Raw genomic sequence first — 25,937 nt, 5'->3', positions numbered from 1 at the left:
TCACATTAGTTGTCAAAAGTGTTGGATGCTACACGCAGGGAGAACTAATGAGGGCGCATATATGTTGGGAGTTCAAACGTGCCACGGATGCACTTATACATTAGGCTGAGGAGGAGCTAACTTGTCAACAACTGGCACTGCCATGAACTAATGGTCCCTAATGCTGACGCCTATCGTCCACGCCAATTTCCTGTTGGAATTGAAAATATCAAAGGAGAAAAAAATGAAATCATGTTAAGATGGAAGTATTAGATTTTGGGGGAAAGCTGAGCAGAGGTTCCTTATTACAGGATTGTTCAATGCTTGCGCTGTTCTGCAAACAATGTCATAATAACATCTCTCTATCGCTTTTTTTTTTTTGCTTTGGTTATTTTTTATTATATATCCATCCTCATTCATTTGATTTTGTTTTCAATCTATCACTATTAGTACAAATATAATCAATTTCGATCAGAGTATATTTTGACTGATTTTGTTTGCCAATTGTGCAGTCACCTTCTCTCCCCCAAACCAAACGTGTAGAGTTTGACTGATGTAGGAAGAGTTTAGAGTTGCCTTATTTTTCTGTCATGTGTCAACCAGGGTCAGTCGATTTCGATCAGAAAGCCAAATATCGATAGGAATTATTTGAGTTTCAGCTGCTAGCATTACATTTTTTTGTCGTTACTAATTCACAATTTGAGATTTGGAACAGAAAAAGCCCTTAGCAATAACAACACACTAAAGTTTTCACACGATCTTCAAGAAAATTATGAAACTATCTGCCACGGAAAGTGGATATTGTCGTATCATTGACAATAGATGTCTCAGTGACTATTGGGGTCTCTTCCGCTGTCACCCTTACGTGGAAGTATGCCGGGTGCTTAGGCTCGGGCAGGGTCATACTCTCGCTGCTTAGCATCACAACCACATCTGACATGGTGGGTCGATCAGCTGCATTCTCTTGCACACACAGCAATGCAACGTTAATGCATCTCATTATCTCCAATGTATGACACTCAATAACTAATGATGCATCTACTATTTGAAGCCATCTTTTGTCTTTCCACAACTGCCATGCCTGGAAAAGAATGATCGTAGTTAATAAAGTTAAGTGCATAACGAAAACAGCACTGCTAGTACTTCTGCACTCTTCTGATAAAAAAGGCGAGAAGTAGAAATCCTGGAGAAGTTTGTTGGCTGTTGGCAAATAACAGCTGCGACGTGCTTAAGAAATTGTGCTTTTCACTATTCTTGAGACATTAGAGAAAGAAACCATTTACATGTAGTATTGGACATAAAAGACTCACATGTCCAAGAAGGTTGATGAAGTCTCCATATTGATGAAAACCTGATGATCTTTTTCCACTGACTATCTCAAGAGTTAGTACACCAAAGCTGAATACATCGGATTTGATTGAAAAGAGACCCTCTGATGCATACTCAGGAGCCATATAGCCACTGAAATTATGAATGTAACAAACTGTGATGCCATGTTCTGCAATTAAATAGCTGCTTAATATAATTTGGGCGAGTAATTCATAAGAAACATCTTACTATGTCCCCATGATTCTTTCCGTGTTTACTTCAGCATTGTTTGTGCTAAATATCCTTGCGAGCCCAAAATCTGAAATTTTAGGATTCATTTCATGGTCCAGGAGAATATTGCTTGCTTTAAGATCTCTATGTATGACCCGTAACCTAGAGTGCTTATGCAAATACAGAAGTCCTTGTGCTATCCCTTCTATTATTGCTAGGCGTGTATTCCAATACAACAAAGCTCTTTTTGTTTCATCTGCAAATCAATTAAGCATAGATATATTAGAGAAAAACTTTGGATCCCAAAATTTATGCAATGATCTTGTTAAACTTAGTACCAAAAATAAAAAGGTCAAGGCTTTTATTTGGCAAACATTCATAGATTAGTATCTTCTCCTCCTCCTGAGAACAGCATCCCAAGAGTCTAACCAGATTAGTATGCTGGAGCTTGGCTATGAGCTGTACTTCATTTTTGAACTGTGTGAAACCTTGGCCTGAATGTGAAGCAAGTCTCTTGACTGCTATCTCCAACCCATCACGACACCGACCCTAGAGAGAAGTTCATTTTTTGTATCAGTGAGCTAAAGCACAATTCTTGCGTGATATTGAAGACTATTTGTCATTACGGTTTTCGTTTTTCTGCTGCTTTCTGTCCACTTATAATTTTGTTGCCCCACTCTTACCTTGTATACAGGACCAAAGCCCCCTTGCCCAAGTTTATTTTCTTCTGAGAAGTTGGCTGTAGCCTCTAATACTTGTGAAAAGTCATAAATCATGAATTCTGAACTCCTTCCTTCTAGCCCCCAAACTATGGTTTCATCTTCCTTCATATTTACCTGAGCCTTATCCTGATACCCTTTACCTAAATTGAAAGCTTAATGTGATCATTTTTGTATGCACATAGGATTTCAACCAAGTAAATGAAATCTCAAATTAAGTTAGGCCCTCTTTGTGGATAGCAGACCTTTTATGCACCTTCGTCTTATGAGTATGAAGGAAATAATCAAGCCAATAATCGATGCAAGTAGTGGAACAACAACTTTGATCATGCCCCCTGACGTGAAACAAGACAATCATTTTGCAGGAAGTACAAATGGTTCCTTTATTAGAAATTTTGATGCATTTGGATAGTAGTGGAACTACACAAAACTTTGGATGATGCCTCAATTTCAATGAAGACATACTAAATTTAAGCACATACTATATATATAAGGTGTGGCATGCAAGGTTTTCGGACATGAGACTGAACTAAATCATTGCTGTCCTAATACAATGAGATTGTGAGGTGATCAGAATAATCCTAGACATAAACTACATGTCAATTGTATCGTTGACTGTCATCAACACTTACCTTGCCAGAACTGCAAGTTGTATAAACCAAAGCTCTGAAGTTTCATATCTCATTTTACATTTTGACAATTCAAAGTTGAGTCTGTAAATCTGAACCCCATTTTGAACTTTTTGTATTTAACATTTGCGGAGCAGGAGCACGGGTTCATGGACTGGAACATATTATTTTGATCATTGACATGGTCTTGATTACGTGGTTTTTGACCATCACTAGCAGTATATTTAGAAAACCCACTAAAATCATAATAATATATTAATAATATGAATAGACTTTTCGAGAGAAAGCTGAAAGTATGACTTTTTTGTTAGTACTATAAACATTTCAAAAACTAATATAAACTTGAAAGTTTGAATTCATATTATATGTCCAAAATGATGATCTTTTGTGATTAGAGGGACTGACATATAAGGATATTTTTTTCTTAAAGAAATGCTTTCTAGAAGGATATGTTGGTCTTACTTACTCTTATGTTTCCGGCTGGGAACGACAAGTGGCGCTGGCCGCACAACCTCCTTCACCGGCGACACGATTGTCACCATGGGATCGCCGCTGTAGAAATGAACCGTGTCGTACCTCAGGTTACACCACAGAGCAAGAAGCCGTCCTCCTTGTCTACCAGCAAAGTTGTCCGTGGCCATGAAGCTGATCACCTGCAGGCAGGACGAGCAGTCCCTGTGCGTCAGATCCGGCACGCACTGCGCCATGGAGTACAACACCGGAAAGCTTCCGCCCCCGGCGTCCATGCGGCCGGTGGCGAACATCCGCGCCCCGGAGTTGTACGCCGCCTGCCGGGCCGTCACCTGCAGCAGCTCCCTGATGATCTCGGTGATGGCAGCGGCGCTCTCGGCGTTGCCGGGATCCCAACCGGGCAGCTCGGGCTCCGCGTTGGTGGTGTCCATCGTGTTCATGGTGTTGACCACGCCATCGACGATCTGGGAGTAATCGTCTGGGTGGAGGAAGTTCTTGCCGGAGAAGCGGAGGCGGCAGGTTGGGTAGAAGACGGTCGCGTCGTCACGGTACGGGCACAGCTGCTGCGCGCCCAGGCACGCGGCGGCGATGCAGGCGCGGCAGGCGGTGGCGTTCACGTCGCCGCGGCAGAGCGCGAGGCCGTAGACGGTGTCCGGGGCGGCGCCAACGGAGCCCGTCCCGAAGTGGTAGGGACTTGCGGTGGCTTTTTCGGTGAGCATGGTGGATAGGAGCTCAAGATTGGCATGGTGCCTACCGCTGGTCGTGTAGTTCATGGCCGTGGCGCCGCAGATCTGCCAGGGTTGGGCGGCGGCCGGCGTGAAGCCGAGAGTGAGCAGGACGATGGCGATCATGGTTTGGTTGGCTAACCAACGGCACCTCATCAGCTATAACAGGAACTTTGCATTGGTTAGACTGGTTACCCCAAGTGGTAACGGTGGATGATGCTCTTCTTGCAGGCCAAGCCTGCCCGGACCGGAAGCGACAAAATACTTCCTCACCTGTCTTTTCTTTCTTTTCTGCAAAATAATGTTTTCAGGAAAACTTCTTTAAAAAGATTGAGGTCCCGTGATTCCCTAGTTGGTTGTGGCACCAGTGTGGTCATTAGTTAGTGTCATTTGTTTTGGTTTTAGGTGAAATTGTGTCTACTAGTCTCGTCTTTGACTTAATCCGCTTATATGTCTCTAGTCAAATCACATAAGGAAGAAGATAGAGATAGTCTAAAGTGACCCGAGTTTTCTTTGTTCAGAAAATTTCCCTTCGGTAGCTCTCAAGATTTATTACCGGCTGACTCAAGTGCTAACTCATATCGGACATAACATGCTCATAATAGGGCCAGGGCCGTCATAGTAGTTTGAGCGCCCCTGTGCGGCAGATAAACTTAGGCCCTAAATAAATAAACAACTGCAAGCTGATTCTTTTAGTAAGAATCCATTTTTCATTGATTTTACAACCGACATATCATTCGTATTTAGTTCAATAAATTTATTTGGTTTGGAAGAGGAAAAGAACTGTATTTCTGGAGTTGCCAAGGGCTTAGGGTACTTGATTTCTCGCTGCCCTTCTGCCAGATAGTGGTCAGTAGTTCCTCCCCTGGTGAAGTCAAGTTCATTTCCTTATTTTCCAAGGGCGCGCGTGTAATCTAACTCTATGCGGTGTGAGTAGGTATGTGTTAGTAAGGGTTCCTACTCCTTTTGTTCTTATTATTATATATAATAATACATATCTCTTCTGCGTGTTCAGGAAAAAAATTATAAATGAAAATGAACTTTAAAAGCTACCGATTAACTTTGGGTAGGAACATATGTAGGGTCCACCAATACATTACTAGCAGCTACCTTAATAGTACACTAATATATCATCTTAAGGCTTGTTGGTAATCATTGTATCTATATACGATGTTTCGAGACTATGAGTGCAACATTTTAATTTCTTTAAAGTTGAGAGAACTACATGCTAATTGCATGGAGAGAAGGGCCCCCTACCTGATTTGGGGGCCTTGTGCAAGAGCGCATTCTGGGCACCTCTATGAAGGCCCGGAATAATAAGGTGGTTCTTTGTTCGAATCGTTTAGGATGAATAAGCTGGTTCCTTGTTGAATGGAACTCTTAGTCAGTAGGCTGAGCACTTATCTTAGTCCTTAGTCGAGGTCAGTAAGATGAGTACTTGTCTAAATGAGATTTGACATAGGTGTAACTAGGTGGGTTTTCATTAGAAACAAGACATAGCCTCACCAATTCGAGCTGAATGAACTCTTAACATATGGGTCATTGTAAAGTACAACCACACCTTTCGCCCCAACTATGGGTGGATCGGTGTTTGTGTCCTTATTGGATTGTGCTCTAGAGCACCACGAGAACAATTGGATTAGAGAGGAGGAAGATAGAGAAGAGGATCGGAAGAGCTCGCTACTAGGGCTAACAAAGTGTGCACTAGACGCCCGTTCACACAAAGCGAGAAACAGATGTGCACCAGACAAGTACAGGGCCAAGTCAGTTCAACCGTTATACCAACTAGCTAGCATTGTCACTATAGCTCAGACGACTGACGGTTCGACTGCGAAAACTTCAGAATATGGTGCGGTCAGCAGACCAGTTTGGCTCTGATTCTGGTTCAAGCCGACGGACCAGTTTGGCTTTGGCAATGGCTGACTCAGATCTCTAGAAGTGATAGCTAGCCATCAAACGTGCATAGAAGTCCAATGGGTTGTTCAATAACAATAACCATTAATTCTTAAAATCTTTACCACGAGCGGAACTAACTTTTTTTTATAGGTATGGACATATTTTTCTACAGCAAGAGCTTATCGAATTCATGCACGCGCCATTTGTTTCAGCATCCCTTAATACTCCATACTCAATATGTTTCAAGATTACACCCACCATGGATAGAAGTTAGTGTCTTTTTTTCTTGTTGTTCTTAGGTGAAAGTTGTGTTTACTAGTCTCTATATATCTCTTCTGAATTTTATGTTTCTAGTAGTTTGAACTTTGAAGTGAGCCAAGGTTAGTTTCTATTTTCAGCGAATTTAACCTAGGTAGCACTCTAGATTTCTTACTAGCTAACTCAAAGTACATAGCTTGTTCGTACTTGTCTTATTAGTATACATGGATATGCTAATACTCATATTACTGCCTCTATTAATATTGTGCTAATTACTCAGCTATATATGTTTGCCTAAAATCATCGTGCTTCTGGATTCCAACGTTGCAAAGAAAACTTGTCTGCTACTTCTCAGCAATAATTTCTCAAGTGAATCATTCAGCTGGCGTAATGCCCAGTCAGCTGCGGCGAATGTGTTCTTGGTCAATCCGCCGTTGCAATCGTGTAGGCGTAGCAGGATTATTGACCAAGATAAAGGACTTATATTTGACTTAGCTTTGAACATAACTGGAGAACTAAAAATGGCACCCAAAACTAGCTGAAACTGACGACACAGATTACTCCTCATCTGCTTATGTTTTTCTGTTGTGCTTCTGCAGGAGTCGGTACAGATTACACACTATTAAGATTCTTCAGATATGTTCAGTTCCTCTTTGTAGCTCTCTGCATTCCCTACAACAACTTGCATTGCATCTTCAGGGACGGAGAAGCAGCGCGTGTGTACAGAGAGTTTATTCTTGATCAGCTACAGAAACTCCTCCAGGCTTCGACACATTCCTCATTTCGACCAGTTTGTTTGACAATCTTTGATCTCTACTGCACAGCAACGCATGATTGAATTAAACAAAAAAGCATGAACTTTCTCCACGACAACGTAAGCCCTGACTCAGAAAGGAGGAGGCTATACTGGCCATGAATCTGAATGACCTCTGATGACTGACGGTGTGCACACGGCACTTGCAGGCAAACTGCTCGGGAAGCAGAGGCCATAGAAGAGTCTTCCTGTGCCGGCCAGCCGGCGCGCCGCCGTCAGTACGAATAGGAGCAAGGCTTGCCGGATTCGAAGAGGTCGAGGATGGGTCCTCGCGATTCCGGCGGGCAGGACGGCGGTAGGCGGGCGTTGGACGGGAAGGAGGCAGAGCTGAACCGGAGCAGGGTGCTATATGTAGTTTTCCAGACCCATCGGAGCGCGATTATTAATCGCGATCCAATCCAGGGGGTATTTTGCATATACTTGGATCGCGATTATTAATCGAGATCCAAACTAGGGGTCTTTATGAAAAATTTAAAGGGTCTGTCTGTAAAATCTTCGGGCCGTCCGCGAGACAGCCGGCAAGGCCGCGCCGCCGCCGGTGACCTCCTGCGCGAGCCTCCATCTACTCAACGCCCCAGCCACGGCGGGGACTCTATCCTCTCATGGCCCTAGCTTCCTCTCGGAGATGCTCCTCACGGCCATATCCTCAGGACGAGAAGAAGGTACCTGTGCTTGCATCCAGCCGCGGCTCGCCGGAGCGTCGCCGCGTTCGGGCCGGTTCCGTTCCTCCTGGAGGCTTCGCGGCTGTCCCCGGCGTTCGTCAACCGATTGCCAAACTCCTTTTTTTTAGCGCTGCTAGAAGCCTGCCTGGAACTCATCTCTCTGCAAGACTGCAACCGTGAGGAGCAACACAGGTCCAGGTCATTCTGCAGATTGACCCTGAAACTGCAGATTGACCACTGCAACCGTGAGGAGCAACACAGGCTCAGGTTCTCTGCAAGGAAGCGACTAGTGCTCGAATTGATGAGCAGCAAGCCGTCCTACTACATCAGGACAGGTAGCATCGTTGCTGAATTGAAGACCGAGGATGAGTCTGACAGAGTTAAAGTGGATCCTTTCTCGTTTTGAAATGATGTCTGGGATGAGAATCAACTACTCCAAGAGTGAGCTAGTTCCCATGAATCTAGAGGATCATGTGGTCGCCAACATATCTGATATTTTTGGATGCCCTGTGGGGGCCTTCCCAATCAGATGTTTGGGAGTCTCACTCCACTACCAAAAGCTTAAGAGAGAGGATCTCCAACCTTTTAGTTGACAAGATCCTGAAGAAAATAGCTGGTTGGAGAGGGAAGCTCCTCTCCAATGCTGGTAGGATAGTCTTGACCAAAACTTGCTTGGCTAGTGTTCCTGCCTACCTGATGTCCTTCTTCAAACCTGATGTCCTTCTTCAAGTTCCCCAAGTGGGCCCTGGATCTAATTAACTCTCATATCGTTGGGTGCCTTTGGAATGATTATGAGGGGCATGGTAAAATTCACTTGGCCAATTGGCACCTAGTTAGCATGAAAAAAGAGTTTGGGGGTTTAGGTATTCCTAACCTCCGGGATCTGAACATGGCCTTACTTGGCTCTTGGGTTAAAAGATTCATCAAAGGCGAGGGAAAACTTTGGCACAGGCTTCTAATTTTTGGAATGGTGTTATGTGGGCTGCAAAAGTTTTGAAATTTGGTTATAGATGGAAAATTGGAGATGGAACAAAAATTAGATTTTGGGAGGACACATGGTTTGCTACTGCCCCCCTAACGGTACATTTTTGGGATCTCTGCTGTATCTGTGATCAGATAGGTGTAACCCTGGCAGATGTTTGGGATGGATTAGAGGTTAAGCTGACGTTCAGAAGAACTTTCACTGAACCTATGATGAGCAGATGGCATGAATTAGTTAGCATTGTGACAGAAGTAAGATATGATACTGATGGTGATGCCCTTGTATGGCAATACAACAGCAAGGGGACAATCTCTTTATGCTGTGATAAATTTTAGGGGAGTGACCCCTATCTTTATTCCTGCTATTTGGAAAATTAAAGTTCCACCTAGGATACATGTTTTTCTCTGGTTGCTGTCACATAACAAAATCATGAAAATTGATAATTTGCTGAAAAGAGGTATTAAAACCTGAAGCAGTATGTTCTGTGATGAAAAAGAAACTGTGAACCATTGTACTGTTGCTAGAAAAATTTGGAGCTATGTTGCCTTGTTTTCTGGCATTAGAATAGATAACTATGAGAATATGGCTAGCAAATGGCTTGGTGGAAAAAAACTTGGAATGCTTTAATATCATTACTGCAGGAGTCCTGTGGGGGCTCTGGCTTGTGAGAAATGACATGATCTTCCGTGACCAACATTGGCAGGATATAAAAATGGTGCTCAGGAAGATCTGGAGATGCATGTCAACCTGTAAGCCGATGTACAAGGAGTCTCTGAAAGTTGGCGCTACCCAATGGTGCAACTTTCTGGAATCAAAACTCAAGGTGCCGCTGGAAATCGACTATTCATGAAGAAACTCAAGCTAGGACTGCCGAAGCTGGGATAGCCGGTAGTTAGTTCGTTCTGGTACCAGCTGCGCCTGCTTGAATTCTATTTCAGTTCTGGTTCAGTTGCCTGTTAAAGCTTTAAAGGTTTACTTGCTGCTGCAGTGGGTTTGGATCCTGTTTGAGCTGATGGCTCTAGCAGACCCTCCCTCTTGCCTTCTGACTCTGTAATGCTACAAACAGTTTATGCTTCGTTCTAATGAAATGGGGCAGGGCGAGGCCGCCTCTTACTTAAAAAATGAGTCTGATAGAGGGTTCGGTCACTCTGCTCTTACAAATGAACCATGAACAATGGGGAACTACACTACTCATAACTCATCCCATCCCTGGGGAAATTGGAGCTAATAAAACTAATCATTCACAGCCGACTGAAAGCATCTTACAGGCAGAGGAGTTGGGTCGCACAACACATTGGCTCATACAAATGATAACTCGTTGTCCATCTCATCTGACTTTTTCATCGACAAATGCTAGCTCCTCCATCAATGTCATCATGCTTATTCACTTTGTGGAGAGGCTACGTTTTACACTAAATGATGCAAAACACCTTGTGCTATTCATGTCGGAAACATTTAGAAATTGGTATTGTCTTAATGCCTACATGTCCAAGACCTCTAACAAAATGAAACACGACACTTTACAGCAAACTTTAACTCAATCAACATGCAAAAGGTTCCTCCAAGAATAAGCTTAGTTGTATGGCAGATTTCATGGAGTTGTTTGAGAACAAAAGACTTCTCAGTTTCCTCAAACATCTTAACATTTATTTTGGACTGCTAAAGTCTGACCTGTTACACGTATAGGAAACAAAGAAGGCAGCTCTTTTGTACTATATATAAATGTTTCTGGTGATCAGATGCATGAGTGTTGCTCGATTTTCTTCCACACAAATTATGCATGAGGAAAGGAGAGTCGGCCTCCCTGCTGCTCATCCCATCCCTTCCACATGAGAATAACAACATTTAACATAGTTCATGAAATAAATGCCTGGTTTCATGTTTTATGGAACATCACACTTCTCTAATACTGAGCTTGAATGAGAGAAGCTCAATGTGTTTGTCTTTTTTTCCCTAAAATAAGCATTCAAGTTTCCAATGTCATTTACAATACTTGTCTGTAATTAGTTCATTTCCATACCATACTTGTACGAGGCAACATCCATTTTTTTTCTCTCATGACCATAATAGGTAAATTTAGCTTAATTCAATTACAGATCCATTTGATCCCAGTAGCTCATTGAATTTGGAAATGTAAAATACATCTTTTTAGAAAAATAAACAACATATGAATTTACGAACTTATTCTCCATCTTTCCTATACACTATGATAACCCACCTAACTAACCTTAGAACAAGTGTGAAACTTGCAAATTCGTGTGTAGCTGGTATCTAACCTACAGAAAGAATACATTGCTCATGTGCCCATCAACTCAGGAATCTGCTGTTAACCCCAGCCCTGTACAGCTGCATGGACCTAGGGCCAGAAGTATAGAGCTTGACCTCGGTGTGAGCTGGCACAAAGAAAATGTCACCTTCCTTTGCCTTTGTGTTGTCAGGCATGGTGCCTGCCTGGATTTCTCCTTCACCTGCCATGACGAGGAAGATGGATGGACCAGGCACCGGAGACATGGTGACTGATTTGCCTGAGGGTAGCAAGTAGCGGTCGACTTCAAATTCGTCAGTTGAAGGGGTGTAACGTGTCACATATGGCTGTACAGGTACTCCTCGCAGAACTTCAGGGAAGGTCTGCATGTAGAACATGTAGAGAATCAAATGTTTCTTACAGGCATACATATATAGCATGTTATTTCTGAGAGAATCAAGTGGTCAACTATGAACAGCTAGTGCATATAAAGAGGGGTGAGTAAAACAAACCTGATCATATGTTAGCATCGAACAAAGAGTTTGTACATCTCTGTACTTAGGGGTCAGGCCGGCACGAACAACATTGTCTGAAGTGGCCATACACTCGATGCACTCGCCTGAGAGATATGCATGAGGTTCATTGGCACCAACATAAAGTGCTTCACCAGGACTGAGTTTAACATAGTTCATGAAATACGCTGCCAGAACGCCAACATCTCCTGGGTACTGCTTCTCCAATGATAAAACCAATTGCTCCTTCTTTGTTAAGGCTCTAACCTGGATACAGGAAACATTATCAGCACGAAAAGTAAAAACAGAGTATGGAAACATGATCAGCACAAACAGTTAAAAACAGAGTATAGAAGCATTATCAGCACAAACAGTTAAAAGACACAGTATCAGGCATTAGCTAAAACGTATGCTTAATTATATTTTCAAACACAAAAGCAATAGATGCACTGAACATTTTCTAAGCATGTTAACCATGTTTCATCATACGAGGTGAGATAAGAGGATAGCCAACAGAATAAATCAACCGATTCTAGGGGGAGAAGAATGAAAACAATGATAGAACAAAGGAACATTAATTTATCAGGCTTCTAATGATTCTATAGTTACTCCATTGATTCAATCAAAATTTTGGTAAGAGGTAGAAACTCCTCAGTTGCAAGCAAAGAGTGGGTGGACGAGTTGACAGTGCATACAGTTTCTATCAAGAATTACAAGTACCTGTTTCTACTGAACACTTGGGGCTTCCGGTAACTTGAAGCTCAACAGCAATCAAATCCCCCCATGTTGTTTGATGCACAACAAACTTTTGAATGAATTTGGTTTTAGAAATAAGAAATATCACTCTGTTATCTACATTTAACCATATCTTTGCTGCCCAATAGATTAATTGTCTCATCTTTTGCTGAGTCTTCACACCTGTCATGTTCTACATTACTGTCACTACCTCCCCAAGCAAGGTGATTTTTAGGAGTTCCATAAATAGGATCTTCAAGAAATAAATAACGCATCAATGTAGTTTACGGCATGGAAAACCTCTACAGTACTAAACTCCCATTGGTGACTCCTAGCATCAACCTAGGACTGGCCAATTGAACTATGTTTCCTCTGAAAAACTGATCCCAGAAAAGCATAGATATAGACAATGATATACAATAAATGGATGAAAGCAGAGCATCATGGAAGGAAATGACACTGACATCAAACTTCAAGCTGAAACAAATTACAAGTACTTCAGAAACAAGAAAATTTCCTATGGGAAGAGTTATTCAGAAAAGACATTTACCTTACTCTCAGCATTCAAGCGGCTCTTAATTTTTGCAATCGCTTCAGAAACTGCTTCTTCACCTGCTACCATTAATTTGGTGAATGCTGATTTCAGATATGACCTCACTCCAATCCCCCCATCTTGCTCTTTGACGCTCAAAAGCTTCCTGGATTCTTCTTTGCCAACTAACTCTTGAACCTCGGGTACAGTCCTCAAAACTTCCTTGAGCTCCTGGACAGCAGTATGAATCAGTCACTACATAATATATAACACACAGAAGAACACAGTGCCTGGAACACTTTGCATTCCTTTCTAGAAGCAGGCAGTGGATTCAAACAACAGAGTTCAGACAGAGAAACAGAATAAGCTCATCAAATAAACTGAATATCTACCGGAATGTATGCAGTAGACATTTCACTATCTCTTACTGCCTACTAACACAAAACAAGATCGCTCAACCCACCAACCTAACCGTCAACCGAAAGCGGGGACAGACATCTAAAAAAATATTTCAAGGCTCAAGCTACATGCTACCAACAAACAAGAATCTGAACTTTACCGCAAAAAAGTGCACTTACTGTCCCAGTCAGCTACTGGTTACAGTTCATTATGCTTGCATAGGCAATTCAGTTGTCTACTGCACCTGCACCGCAGAAAATTCAGTGACAAATAGACACTTGGCCGTGCCCATCACTTGCCCACTTTGGTTGCTATCCACCAAACGAGCGATCACTTTCAAGAGCACCGCTGGATGCGATTTGGACAGAACTCGAGCATTCAGGGCCCATCAAGCTAAGATACCATTGGCCATGGGGTATATCCAGTAGAACACTGGAACAGCTTAGTGGACAGCATGGCCCGTCGTGGAGCACGCCGTCGAACCTCACGAAAGGCGTGCGATTTACCAGCATGTGCAGACTTCCAGTGGTTCACATAAAACCTCATCTTCTGACAGTTCCAGATCAGAAGAAGGAATGGAGGATCCAATCCGATTGTTTAACAAATATATGGCTTCAGTATCTATGCGATTAAATTACTGAATAATTACCAGATTCATTAACTACTTATGAATACGATCAATTATTGCTACTAAATTCATATATAATTGAGAATGCGATTGATTATACTTGATTAATGACCAAATCCATTAGCAGCCTGAGAGACCCCCAGCTGACGTCAGTCAACTCCCCCCACCAAACAACCCGGGGTCATCCTGGCAGCCACGTCCGATAAACAAGGCAGCTAATTCCGCAGCCGGCGGCATCTCGGTGACGTGATGCCAGTATGTCACCGGAATCCTTCCAAGTTTCAGGTCAACGCCACCGCGGATTGTGGGAGAAAGCGATGCGCGGAATTTTGGGGGGGGCAGTAACCAATGGCACGTCGCGCGCACGAACGAACAAGCGCGGCCGCAGGCAGGAAAAAGCGGGTGGTGGTCGCCGTCGTTACCTGGGTGGCGGCGAAGCCGCAGAGCGCGTGGAACTCGGTGACGGCGACGGCCATCTCGGGCTTGTGGTTGGCGTCGCGGTACGTGGCCGGGCGCAGCGCGTGCAGCGCCGCGGCGAGCCCGCGGTCCGGGTGCGCCTGGATCGATAGCGCCTTCGCCACCGACAGCACCTGCGCCACGCGACACGTCGCATCGATCGTCAAGGCCACGCCTCTGAATCAGCCAATGCAATCGAGGAGAAGCTCTGATCTTGTGCTGAGGAGCTGGGAATGGCGGAGGCATGCAGGGAGGAGTTAATCGTGCGACGGACCTTGAAGAGGAACGGGAGGTCGCCGCCCCAGCGCGCGGCGACGGCGCGGCCCAGCGCGGCGGGGTTGCGCGCGATCCAGTCCCGCAGCGACACGTCCGGCGCGAGCGACGACGGCGCGGACGGATGCGTGCCCATCCACAGCTCCGCGCACGGGCGGTCGTCGGAGGCGGCGCCCGGCCCGGCGTCCCCGGCGGCGAGGCGCGCGACGAGGGAGCCGGCGCCGCGGCGGCCCCACTCGTAGTGCTGCACGGCGCAGCGCAGGCGCAGGAGCCCCGGCATCGGCGGCGCGGGGCCGGCGCCGTCGGCCGGGGGGCCGAGGAGGCCGAGGCCCATCCCTCCGCCGCGGCGCCCGAGGCCCAGCCGCCGCTCCAGCGACGCCGCGGGCGCGGAGGAGGCCGCGGAGGACGCCATTGCGCGGGCGGGCCGGAGGAGGGTCCGCGGGGTGGCGCGGCGCGGCGGTTCACGGTTGTGATGATTGCGCCGGGGCAAGAGGAGGAGCGGGAGTCGGAGGCGGTTGGGTTTTATGGACGGAGGGGAACGGTGGACGCTGAGCAAGCGGCGGGCGGAGGAGATGGCGACGGCGAGCGAACGGCGAGGGGGGGAGAGCAGAGCGGAGCCGAGGGGAGGATGGGAGGTTGGGTTACCGCGGAGGAGCGGTTGAGTCTGGTGTGGTGGTGGTCAGTTGGTTGGGCGCGCGACGTGCAGGGGAGATGGTGGGACCGGGCGGTTCTCCTTTTTTTTTTGCATGAAAGGGCCCCAGCTGGTTCGGTATTTGCACTGGAATTTTTTTCACTTTATTTTTTTCGAGAAATTTTGATAATCGCCTTACTAAATTTGACATCCAATTCGCATGCTTTTCAAAATTTGACACCGAGGCTGGGAATTCTTTGGATACGGGGGTTTCTCCGAATTCTTCTCGGGCCAGGTGAAGTGACCAAAATACCCCTAATTCCTGTTATGTTTGATTCGAACCTAGTCGTTCCCGAGTCCCTGCCAAACCCGCTGCCACTATCGCTCGTTATTGCGCTCTCCGCCGATGCCCTGCGATCAACGCTGTGAAGCATCCAAAAATGCTTTTGCAATCCATGGCTGACTCCAGCACCTTTGCCGTTCCTACGAGCGGCAGTGCGAAGGTGTAGCATGAACAGTTAGGGGTATCTATACCCCTGATCTCCGTTACAGGACGTTAGCAGGGACAGTTGCCGACACTCCTTTCTCCTCGATACATGTTTCCATGGTGTTCATTCAAAAAAAAATGTTTCATGGTGTTATTTTCTTCTCGAATAGGTAGAGGAGCTGCGTATCATTTATTAAGCAGGAAATGAGAAAAAATCATATATATGTGAATATATTTTCGTCGACCGACCAAAATAAAGCTATTTTCGTCTACTTTATTCCATCAGTCTAATTTCGTCGACCGACCGACGAAAATAGCTATTTTTGACGGCTTTCAGGCTATTTTCGTCGGTTTCTTGTTGATGAAATTACACTATTTTCCTATAGTGATACATACAGACCTAACGCTGCGTATTTTTCCATGATGTTGTTCCATTTCGTAGGTACGTATTTGGTGACACGTAACTGTCGCGTGAAGGGAACCCACCGGCTAAGTCCTGTCCCAATAAGGACGGGGTGATTTTCTAAAAACCGGGAATGGTGGACGCCCGGTGTGGGCCCCGGAGAAAACAGGCGCGCTCGTCATCTTCGGTCGCGGCCTCTCTCGGCATCCCACCCGAGGGCCCCTGCGTTCGTGCGTTCGTCCCGCGATCCCAGGAGGAGCCGGCGCCACGTTCCCCCCGCTCTCGCCCTGCCCCCGTGCGCACCGGCGAGGCGTCGGCGTGGCCGCGACAGGGCCGCGCGCGGGGCCAGGCAGGCGGCAGCCGAGGCGACGTGCCGCGCCCTCGGCGACTTGGCGGTGGCGGCCGGAAGCAGGGCCGTCGGGGTCCCCGCGCGCGGCGGTGGCGGCACCGGCGGCCGGATGTGCGTTCGATCGGATCGGTGCGGTTTGATTTGCTTGTATAGGACCGGGGGGGGGGGGGGGGGGGGGGGGGTGGGGAGTAAATATACTAGGACATGCAACTGTATTATTGTTATACGCGCGAGAGCACGTGATCCGCGTAAATATATATATAGCTATGTACGTACGCGGCAGCGCTATTCTACGTTCCAAGTGTAGTCTTATTCTACACCCAACCCAACAATCAAATTACCGAAGTGATCAGAAATTACCGAATCGAATATCTGTATTACTATTAATAATACGATACGTGTGTGTGCAGTAATTATTACAAAAAATTATCCAATAATTAGTTAAGTTTAGCTACACTTAGAATGCAGAATAACATATTGTCTAGAAGATCTGCTTAGCTTCGGTGCAGCTCCTTAGATTCGAGACTTGCCAGTCACTTTGATCCTATAACTGATAAGATGAAAGTATATTGATTGATCAAGAAAGTGATCGGCCAATAGGCCGATGTCAATTAGGGTTTTAGATAATTAGCTATATATCTGATGTAGATTCTAATAGATAGATAATGATATGAAGGTGATAACAGAATGAACTAATTGGCCGATGCTGATATGATGAGATAAATATTTAATAAATTAATCGACCGATATTGATATAAAATATAAGATACAGGTCCAATGAATAAACATACATCGGAAGGGAGTGTGATGTGAAAATAAATTACCGGCTAGCACTCCGATGAAATAATAGCATGAACCTATCGACTTAATAAGACTTTGATTATCAAAAGCAATATAAGAGATCAGACGTAACTAAGATAGTATGAGATTTGCTTAATTATCTGATCTTAATCAGTAGATAAATTTGTCTAATGTGATGGATATAATAAATTCTAAAACACCATTATGATTTTAGAGATATATCGGCTAAGACAGAATATTGGATCTAACAAAGAAAGTCCCAACTAAATTGATGTGTTTCTTAAATACAATGCAATTAAAGATAGAATTGAAATATCATGTAGACGACTATACCAACCGAATCAGAGTAATTCAAAAGATCGAAACGATGCAGACTTGAATATTGATACAATTGCTAGGGCCGGCGGAACTTAAGCCTTACCCCTTCGCCGGAGATCAAAGCAATGCAGCCCAGCGTCATATGCCAAGTTCCGCTGGTGATAAAACTTTGGAAAAGAGGGTGGCGATGCGCCAAAAGTTATGTTGCATTGATCGAGAGATAATCTTGCAATGACCCCGGGTGCACATAACTACACCCATTGGTGGATACTAGTTCTTATTGGACACGACACAAACTTTTCTAGAGATAAAAGGAAAAAACAACTAACTCTGCCTAATTAATAGATAGATTTAAACTGTCGTGCCATGGTCTTCACGATTCCTTCTTTAAGGACGTGTTTAGGACTGCTCCATTCCATGAAATGCAGCTCCGTTCCACCAACTTCAGGGATGGATCTTGTCTGTCTACTAGGAGGTATAATTTTTTTTTAAAAAAAATGTTGACTGTGTTGATTCTGTATAAACTCAAACATTTTGGGTGTGTAAGCTCAGTATTTTGAGGATGCTCGTTCAACATTGTTAATATATTACTTGGATAATCCGGTATAAAGTGTTGAATCAGACCATTCAAAAATGTTGAAGTAATTTTTACGAAGTTTACCCGTTTCCTTGGGCCTCCACACATGTTGGGCGCTTTGTTGGGCCAGAATGCCTGCTGCTGGGCTGGGCTATGCCTGGCCCATTGCGAGCTCATTCGACAGGGCGAATATTTGTTTCGCGTTTAATTCCAGTATAACCGATTTAGTTCCCACAATGAAAATTAAATTCAACCATTTTTACCAGAATAAATATTTTCGTATCACTAAGAACCTGCCGATTTACTCAGACACGTCCTCCAAAGTAATGAGATAAAACTCAAATTCCGGTCACAGTAACTCAACGGGAGAATGTAAACAATGAATTTACATTAAGTTCGATGCTTCGATGACACTCGCTCGAACACAAGGTACAGAGAGTTTCCGCTGAATCGAAGTGTGTGTGTGGCATCCTACCTGGCAAATAGGAAGCAGAAGCCAAGCCGGCACGACCTTCTTCAATCAGTGGGCATAAACAACGAAACAACCAGGGATGTACGGTAGTCGTGACGAACTACTGAGGCTGCGTTGCTAGCTATTGCTGCTGCGGGGATGGCTCCTGCTCCTGCTGCGGAGTGGCAGGGGACTCTGGAGCAAACTGGAGGGCGCGTCCCCGGGCTGACTGTAGGATGAAGGCCACCTCTGCTGCCGCCAGTGCAGCCTCTTCCTGCAGATAGACGAAGCATTGGAAGTTAGATGGTGGTGCCCCACATCAGCAACAAGTAGATTACCAGGAGCTACAGAGTGATTAATTTAAGGCATCAATACTGTAGTGATCTTCTATGCCCAAGAATATTTGCTTTTTTCAGCAGTTATGAAAAGGATGCATCTGAATCATTATGACAATTTGGAGTAATTATTTTTCATGGCCAACTGATGATGCCTACAAGATTGAATCAATTAAGGTACCTGTCTCTGTCGCCGGCGATGCAAAATACTGAAGATCCAGGCCATAATATAGCACGGCAGCAGAAACCCAGCAGCTCGCAGCAAGAAAAGCTGCAAAGGCTCAAGTCAACACAAAGCACCAACTGAACCGCAAAATACCAGAAGGAAAAAGGAATGCCACAACACTCACTGAGAACATGGTAGAAGCATCATCATCGTTTCCTTCGTTGTCTGAGATGGACAATGCATGCCTCAGCAGCAACAGTGCCATTAACTGCAAAAGAAGCAAGGATCTTCAGGTACTCCACCTTGATAATACTATAAATCTGACACAGGCCATTGGTAAAGACTCGGGGAAGAGCAAAGGTGAGCAGACTAGGAGCCAAGGAGGATTCGCTATGAAAAGCAGCAGCAGTTTCCCTACTCATTAAGCAATTGAGCAACTAAAAGCATTATAATTCCATCCATATACAAATTATGAGATAACTGCAGAAGACATAAAAATAGCATCCTTTGATCCCAAAACGAAACAACCTAAATAGCTACTACCTCCGTTTCTAAATACTTGGCAACTTTGACCAAGACATGAATACGAAGGCTATTCACCTTTTAAGCATAAAATGACCAAAATACCCTTGTAAAGGTACCTTTTAGTATTTCTAGAACATTCTTATAATATTCTTGTGAGGACAAAATAGGAAATCATGTTTCGAGAAACGTGAAGGGCAAAATATTTTGAAACAAATAAAGTGGTCAAAAGTGACAAGTATTTGGAAACGGAGGTTGGTATTATCTAATGTTCACACATGATACATCAGTTCAGCTAATGAAGGGCAATAAGATCAGCAATTGCTGGAAAGTACTTACAATAAGTGCAGCAGAACGGCAGAATGCAGCACCACTTGCATCTGTAGTAGCATAACCATCATACTCTGCCTCAAGAAGACGACGCTGGGCAGCTGCTACAGCGAGAATTCTTGGGTCCATAATCAAATCTCCACTGCAAAGTGATAGTATGGGCTTAGATATGTTCTAACTTCTAAGCACTCTTACTTAAATGGAACAAAATGGCTGAAATAATTGCAACAATTACTAAAAGAAATATAATGAAATAACTTACTCGATGTCTATGGTTGTCTCATCTGGTTCAACACGAGGTGGTGCGGTGTAACCAGGCTTGTATTCCTACAGGTTACCATCAAGCCTGAAAGGAATCAGCATACAAGAAGAAAATTCTACAAATGTACAAAGGGAAAATTCTACAAGACTAGCATACTGGAAAATTTAGGATCTTTCATAACAGAAATCATAAAAAAAATCCTTGAATATTTTTATTATCTCAGTGGTTGTTAACGCCAAAATGTGAGTTCCTTTTAAGAAAAATTTTGGATGGAATCAATAATAGAGGAAATCCATGATTAAATATGAATATTTAACATCCAAATCCAACTGACAAATATTGGTGAACTGGATAATGACGATTTAAAAACACACACAAACATTATCATATGTTTACTCAGATTCTTACATCCAAATTAGATCGCTTGTCTAAAAACACTAAAGTCTGATCCCACCAACAACCACACATGTTACCAACCATTCTAGTACAATCCAAGTTGATAGCATAGTAACTGCACATGGTGTGACAGCACATGGTCATGGGTCTACCATCTTAGTTCTGTTTTTTTCATTTTTTTTCAAAGATAGTTCTTTTTTCTTGTGGTACGTGACACTTGAGAGGTTATCATGATGACAAGAAAGCCAAATGATGTCCACAGTGGTTGCAATGTTTGAACAAAATAAATCTCGAGTAGAAAGAAACATGCACAACAAGATTCCAGAGATACAAATATCAACATATTTAGATCAGCACAGAAAGCTAGAACCAAAATGAAACATGTATCAGTGGAATGAAGATGAGAAAACTTAAACCTACCTGATGGCAAATTTCACATGTAGTGTCTCCTTTCTCATTGCACCAGCGTTGAACACAAGCTCTATGAGCATACTGCACATGAAAAATGAAGCTATAGACACTATTTCGCTAAACATGAATACCAAGAATAAAGACTTCTACATCATCACAAGAAGTTAAAGACATCCTGTGCAAGTACAATTTGAGAATATCATTGACTAATTGACTACGCCATTAATGTACCATGGAGTAAAGTGACTAAATTGAAAGATGGCAGCAAAGAATAGTCACAGTTCAGAAGTCATCCATTACTATACTCAGTCCAAAGAATAATCAAGACAATAACTTCACATTAATTGTGATTCAGAAGATATGGATCAAATAAATTTGATAGGGGCTTAAAACTCGGCAAGCTATTGCTATAGCCTGAACTGGAATTGTAGGGTTACAAATGTGTGCATTAACATACAAAATCACATCACATGGGTGCACAGTAGGTGAATAAGTGATTTATCTCATTAAAGTGTCGTAGAAATGCAAATCTAGTACATAGCTCAAATGCAGCAAATGAATGCTTTGTAACTGTTAAATGCCAACAACTCCAACAGAAAGAATATAAACAGACTATTACAGGGACATTTGCAGTAACGATTGGGGACAGATATTGCATTATGAATGACACCATATGATTGTTTTATACTTTCCAAGCCAGATGACATGCTGATGAAATGTGAAGTACATGTTGATGCCAAAACGAGAACCAGGAAGCAAAAATCTAGTTGTATGTGCACATCATGAACAACTAGCAGACTAAAACGTTCTATGAACAAAAGAAACAGCACAGAATGTTTGTAAACCAAAGCGCGAGAGGATCCAGACCTTGAGGCTGCCACTGCAAGCGCACGGCTTCTCGAGGTTCTTGACGCTGTCCTCCTCCTGGCATATGCGGCACTCAGCTGCCTGGATGAGCGGCTCCTCCTCCCCACCACCGCCCTCCTCCTCCTCCTTGACCACGTCAACGACCGCGGACGGAGACGCAGCAGCCGCCGAAGTGGCCACACCCTCAGACGGCTTCTCGGCGACCCCGTCGTCCTTGGGTTTCGCCAAGCCATCCACATCAACCACCACATGGTCCTGGCCGGCCATCCCAAATCCCTCCTCCTCTGCAACCCTCGCAATCGCTCCCCCTCGCAGAAATCGAACTCCTGCAAGGAATATGCACAACAAGGGTGAGAACAACCAGGTATTTCACTCAGGCAACAATCAGCATGATGGTAACATTAGGAGTAGCAGCGGCATGTAATGGGCAAGATAGAAGGGGCGCAGTGCTGGCAACCACCGGTGCCTAAAAATGGAGACCCTCCATTTTGGAGAGCACGGTAGCAGCTTTCCCCTTTACTGGAATTGGACTGCTGGTCTGGACTCTGGAGCCTCGAGCCGACCCCCAGAACCCTAGGTACAGCCGCCCTCTCAACTGCGGCGGAACCCCCAAACACAAAGGGCGAATTCGACCTCCCACAAGCGAAATCTACGAGGCCGGCCGCCGGGCTCCGCGCCGAACCGTGCCGCGCCACCCACGCCGCGGCGGCAGAGCCCACGAAGCGACCCAACCCCAAGCGGGCGGGCCGCCCGCCCGCCCGCCCGCCTCGATCGAGCGCGGGGGAAGCACGCCCCGCGCCGCGGCGGCGGATCTAGCGCCGGGGAGGACGGGGACAGTCCTGGACGGGGAGGGGGTTGGGGACGGACACCACGTACCTCACCGGCGGCGGCGGCGGCGGCGGCGGGCTCCTCCTTCCTCTCCGCTCTCCTCCTCGGCTCCTCCTGGTCGGGTCCTCGCACGGCTGGGGAGACTGAAAAGAAACTTCCGAGCTTTTTTTTTTTCGTCGTCGAATTTCCCTTCGCCTTGGGTTTGGTTTGGTCTAAATACCACGCGATTTCTTTTCTTTTTTTTTTCCCCTCTCGCCTGCGCAGCGGAGAAAGCGTCTGCGCCGGCAACGGTCAAACGCGGCGCGCCTGCGCGGCCCGTGGGGCCCGCCTCCTCCGCCGGCGCGTACGTGCCGTTGACGGACGGAGGCCGCGGCGGCTCCGTTACTTCTTCCCTGGCTGGGCTGGCGACGTGGGGAACGGGGCGGCGACGGGCCCGAGCTCTGCCTGCTCCCGTCATCGCACACGCCTCTACTCCCTTTGTGGCTGGGTTTATACGAGTAAACAAGGGCTTAAATGTTGCTACCACGAAAAAGACTAGAAGGGCCACGTATTACTAGCTAGATTCTTGAAAGACTTATCATTAGGTAGATAATTGTTATTATAATTATTCTTAATAATTTGCTATAAGTTTCCAGAATTTCAGATGTAGCTACTCCATTTTTACGTTAACACATCGGACACAACTCTAACTCTAGTTGAATAATATCACCACTGTCCGAATACCTGCACTGTGCCTGAATAATGATATATATATATACATACATATATATATATATATATGTATGTATGTATATATATATATATGCCCTCATCCGCTATATATGTTGGCTATTGATATCTACTGGATTCTTGATAGCGATGCCACCTCGCACATGTGCTCGCAAGATGATTACTAATGTATGATAATAATCATGAAAAATACCTAATGTGTTGTGTAATTTTCTGACCTAGGGCTTAAAGTTCAACTCGTATGTGGGAAAAACAAAAGAAAAAGACAAATCTCATTGAAGGTTAGATTAAACTAGCTGAGACAATTTTTAGAGTAAATCGATCCCAAATTTAATTTAGGAGTTAAACGCACAAAGTAGAAAAATAGATCCTTTTCCTTTTATGTATAAGTAGTTCATGTGTCCAACTCTACACAAAATTTGTCAAAAAATAAAAGAAAAACTTATAAAATAAATAAAACCCGAGTGCACGCAGAATTAGTGGTACGCAAAAAAAATATTCTCATGCAACTAATAAACCTCGTAAGAGAAGCGAAAAACAAACCGTGATTGAACAGCTGGTTAGTGGTTATTAGAAAAAAAAAATGGTCTTGTGGTTAGGGTTTGTGGCCGCGCAGAGCACGTCGTGTCACGCCATTTTCTCTTTGCCGCTTCTTTTTCCGCTACTAGCGTGCAAGCTAGCTGCACACCATGGCAAAGACTGTTTCATTATTCTAGACGATGGAGTATTTTTCTTGACCAACTCTCGCACGCAAAGAGCACCATGCAGCTAACCACACGAGACGGACAGTACGCAGCAGTTGAGAAGACGCACGCGTAGAATCGATCAAACCAGGTTCTTCCGGCACCAGCTGTGTGGTTCGCATATGACAGAAAACTAGCTGGTACTAGTCAGCGTCATCAACGTAGAACCAAACTGAAATTCTATGTTGCGACAGTTGTCTTTGTACATGCTCAACCGCTCTAAACAACTCTCTGATGTCGGTGAGTTGTCTTTAAAGCAAGTTTTAAAGCAACCAGGTTCTATATAGAAGAACTTCGTATCTTTGTGTTAAGAAGAAAGAAAAACCAAATCGAAACACAGCTGACTACTCGTTGATGATAAGTCTCTCTCGAACACCTGATCGGTGACGTACATATATGGATTAACGTGTAAAAGCTTTACGGTACAGGTACGGTGGTCGTATACAGTGCGTCATCTCTGAAACTCTGAACAAGATGCTTGGATTCTGTCTGGTCCGTTCCTCTGCACGCGGACGCGAAGAGCTCATCGTCGGTTCCTCCGCTGCTGGCCCCACGGCGAGTGCCGGTCGTTGGCGCCGGAGCCCGGGTAGTCCTCCAGCTCCAGATCCATCCTCCCGCCGGCGCCGGCGGCCTCCGCTTCTCCCGCCACGGCGGCCTGAATAATGACCAAAGGATCACGTCAGAGCTGCACCAGGCAAACGAACAGTCGAACACCGCTGAAAAGGTAAGCGTCGACAGAGTTCTGAAACCACCGGACTGGATCTGGATCACCTAAAAATCTCACCAAACTACCAGCACAGATCCTAAACAATTGTGATCAATCAAATCGTACCACCTGACCGTCTGCGCCGCACGAAGGCGGAGCCGCTCTGGCATCCTGCGCGACCTTCAATCCTGCGCCAAGGTGCACGAGAACCAGAAACCTTCAGAGTTGAGCACGGAGAGGGCAGAGGGTTCAGGTCACATACCAGGAGGAAACGCAGTGTCAGCAGCAGCATGGATCAGGCAGCAGCACAAGGCCAGGGCGACCACCGCCAGGCGCATCGCGGGGAGCCTCGCCATCTCTCTTCTCCTCCTCCAGGCTTTCTTGAAACAGTTACTGCGCTGCCGATCACTGTTCCGCTGCATCCATGGACCATGGGGTTTACATGGAGCTTCTGGATCCTCGCCTATTTTATAGCGACCTTGCCGTGGAAGAAGATGGGCAGATGGATAGAGGATTCCGAAGCAGCATCCATGATGGTGTGTAGCTAGCTGTAGCCCATCTTCTCTATATAAGCGGCTTTTCGGAGAGCAAAGTGCCTCATTAGCACACAGGATGAGCTTTTTCTGTACCTAGAAAAGTTGGTGAGCGTTCCCTGCAATAGGCCTGGTAAAGCTCCTGAGATGGCTTAAATAATGAACAATCGATCCGCATGGGTTGGATCTTGCGCATTTGCATCGGCAGGGGCTCCGATCGAAACGTGATCATACCGGATCTCCTCGGCATGCGAAAAGGCGGTGCGAGAAGGTTGCATGTCATGTAAAAGATGACGAAAAGACGAACATGGAAGACAAACATGATTGGGTAGAAATGGCAAGGTTGGGATCGAAAAGATGAATTTACTGGAAAATTGCATTGGGATCAAGAGGAGATCTTATCATTGTACAGTGCACTACTGCTTGCCTATTGGGCGCTGACGTGGCGCAGATGATGCTGGGAATTTTTGCAGCTGCCCGAGGACTGTGCCTCAGCTCAGCTACCCACCAATTGGGTAACGGCTAGCTTTTCATATCCTGATGCAGGCAGTGTGAGCTGCAGACTTCTATTAAACTAAGCAGAGTCCATTTGCTTTAAGCGCATAGTGGATTGAGCACTCAAATAGATAGTTTGTGAG

The 25,937-nt window shown here is 45.1% G+C and overlaps 4 protein-coding genes across 5 annotated transcripts; all 4 read right to left on the bottom strand.

The window, feature by feature from the left end:
- Positions 1-757: 757 nt before the first annotated feature.
- LOC112872317 (cysteine-rich receptor-like protein kinase 10) lies at positions 758-4,188 on the bottom strand. The gene is made up of 7 exons (XM_025935422.1): positions 3,333-4,188; positions 2,483-2,572; positions 2,202-2,380; positions 1,857-2,067; positions 1,537-1,774; positions 1,290-1,440; positions 758-1,060 (listed from the first exon to the last, which is right to left on the bottom strand). Exons 1-7 carry the CDS (start codon positions 4,186-4,188, stop codon positions 758-760), a joined length of 2,028 nt encoding a protein of 675 aa, XP_025791207.1.
- A 6,553-nt stretch (positions 4,189-10,741) lies between these two features.
- On the bottom strand, positions 10,742-15,226 carry LOC112902007 (mannose-6-phosphate isomerase 1-like). Its single transcript, XM_025970898.1, has 5 exons — positions 14,456-15,226; positions 14,148-14,315; positions 12,717-12,929; positions 11,432-11,698; positions 10,742-11,302 (listed from the first exon to the last, which is right to left on the bottom strand). Exons 1-5 carry the CDS (start codon positions 14,864-14,866, stop codon positions 10,982-10,984), a joined length of 1,380 nt encoding a protein of 459 aa, XP_025826683.1. The 5' UTR covers positions 14,867-15,226; the 3' UTR covers positions 10,742-10,981.
- A 3,066-nt stretch (positions 15,227-18,292) lies between these two features.
- On the bottom strand, positions 18,293-22,796 carry LOC112903345. The gene is made up of 8 exons (XM_025972591.1): positions 22,637-22,796; positions 21,761-22,086; positions 20,903-20,974; positions 20,087-20,151; positions 19,834-19,966; positions 19,157-19,240; positions 18,988-19,077; positions 18,293-18,745 (listed from the first exon to the last, which is right to left on the bottom strand). Exons 2-8 carry the CDS (start codon positions 22,025-22,027, stop codon positions 18,614-18,616), a joined length of 843 nt encoding a protein of 280 aa, XP_025828376.1. The 5' UTR covers positions 22,028-22,086; positions 22,637-22,796; the 3' UTR covers positions 18,293-18,613.
- A 1,548-nt stretch (positions 22,797-24,344) lies between these two features.
- On the bottom strand, positions 24,345-25,334 carry LOC112903055. Of its 2 annotated transcripts, none has more exons than XM_025972264.1 (3): positions 25,029-25,334; positions 24,893-24,954; positions 24,345-24,715 (listed from the first exon to the last, which is right to left on the bottom strand). In XM_025972264.1, the coding sequence occupies exons 1-3, from the start codon at positions 25,186-25,188 to the stop codon at positions 24,584-24,586; spliced, it is 354 nt and encodes a 117-aa protein (XP_025828049.1). In that variant the 5' UTR covers positions 25,189-25,334; the 3' UTR covers positions 24,345-24,583. The 2 variants fall into 2 exon arrangements, with proteins under 2 accessions (XP_025828049.1, XP_025828050.1); XM_025972265.1 differs by having other exon boundaries at positions 24,896-24,954; positions 25,029-25,333.
- Positions 25,335-25,937: the final 603 nt, after the last annotated feature.

The sequence above is a fragment of the Panicum hallii genome, chromosome 8 (genome assembly GCF_002211085.1).
Source record: "Panicum hallii strain FIL2 chromosome 8, PHallii_v3.1, whole genome shotgun sequence".
NCBI classification, from domain to species: domain Eukaryota; kingdom Viridiplantae; phylum Streptophyta; class Magnoliopsida; order Poales; family Poaceae; genus Panicum; species Panicum hallii.
Note: the sequence above shows the minus strand (reverse complement) of the source record. Positions and strands in the feature narration are given on the sequence as shown.

Excerpts from the sequence above, each read along its gene's own strand:
- LOC112872317 (XM_025935422.1), bottom strand. The coding sequence starts at position 4,188 with ATGATCGCCATCGTCCTGCTCACTCTCGGCTTCACGCCGGCCGCCGCC. Across the intron at positions 2,573-3,332 it reads TCCCAGCCGGAAACATAAGA|GGGGCATGATCAAAGTTGTT; the intron begins GTAAGTAAGACC and ends GTTTCACGTCAG. Across the intron at positions 1,061-1,289 it reads TCATCAACCTTCTTGGACAT|GCATGGCAGTTGTGGAAAGA; the intron begins GTGAGTCTTTTA and ends ATTCTTTTCCAG.
- LOC112903055 (XM_025972264.1), bottom strand. The coding sequence starts at position 25,188 with ATGCAGCGGAACAGTGATCGGCAGCGCAGTAACTGTTTCAAGAAAGCC. Across the intron at positions 24,955-25,028 it reads TGACACTGCGTTTCCTCCTG|GATTGAAGGTCGCGCAGGAT; the intron begins GTATGTGACCTG and ends ACCTTGGCGCAG. Across the intron at positions 24,716-24,892 it reads GCGGCGCAGACGGTCAGGTG|GCCGCCGTGGCGGGAGAAGC; the intron begins GTACGATTTGAT and ends GTCATTATTCAG.
- LOC112902007 (XM_025970898.1), bottom strand. The coding sequence starts at position 14,866 with ATGGCGTCCTCCGCGGCCTCCTCCGCGCCCGCGGCGTCGCTGGAGCGG. Across the intron at positions 14,316-14,455 it reads ACCTCCCGTTCCTCTTCAAG|GTGCTGTCGGTGGCGAAGGC; the intron begins GTCCGTCGCACG and ends CGCGTGGCGCAG. Across the intron at positions 11,303-11,431 it reads CGATGCTAACATATGATCAG|ACCTTCCCTGAAGTTCTGCG; the intron begins GTTTGTTTTACT and ends TTCTACATGCAG.
- LOC112903345 (XM_025972591.1), bottom strand. The coding sequence starts at position 22,027 with ATGGCCGGCCAGGACCATGTGGTGGTTGATGTGGATGGCTTGGCGAAA. Across the intron at positions 19,241-19,833 it reads GCCGTTCTGCTGCACTTATT|TTAATGGCACTGTTGCTGCT; the intron begins GTAAGTACTTTC and ends CTTCTTTTGCAG. Across the intron at positions 18,746-18,987 it reads ATCGCCGGCGACAGAGACAG|GAAGAGGCTGCACTGGCGGC; the intron begins GTACCTTAATTG and ends GTCTATCTGCAG.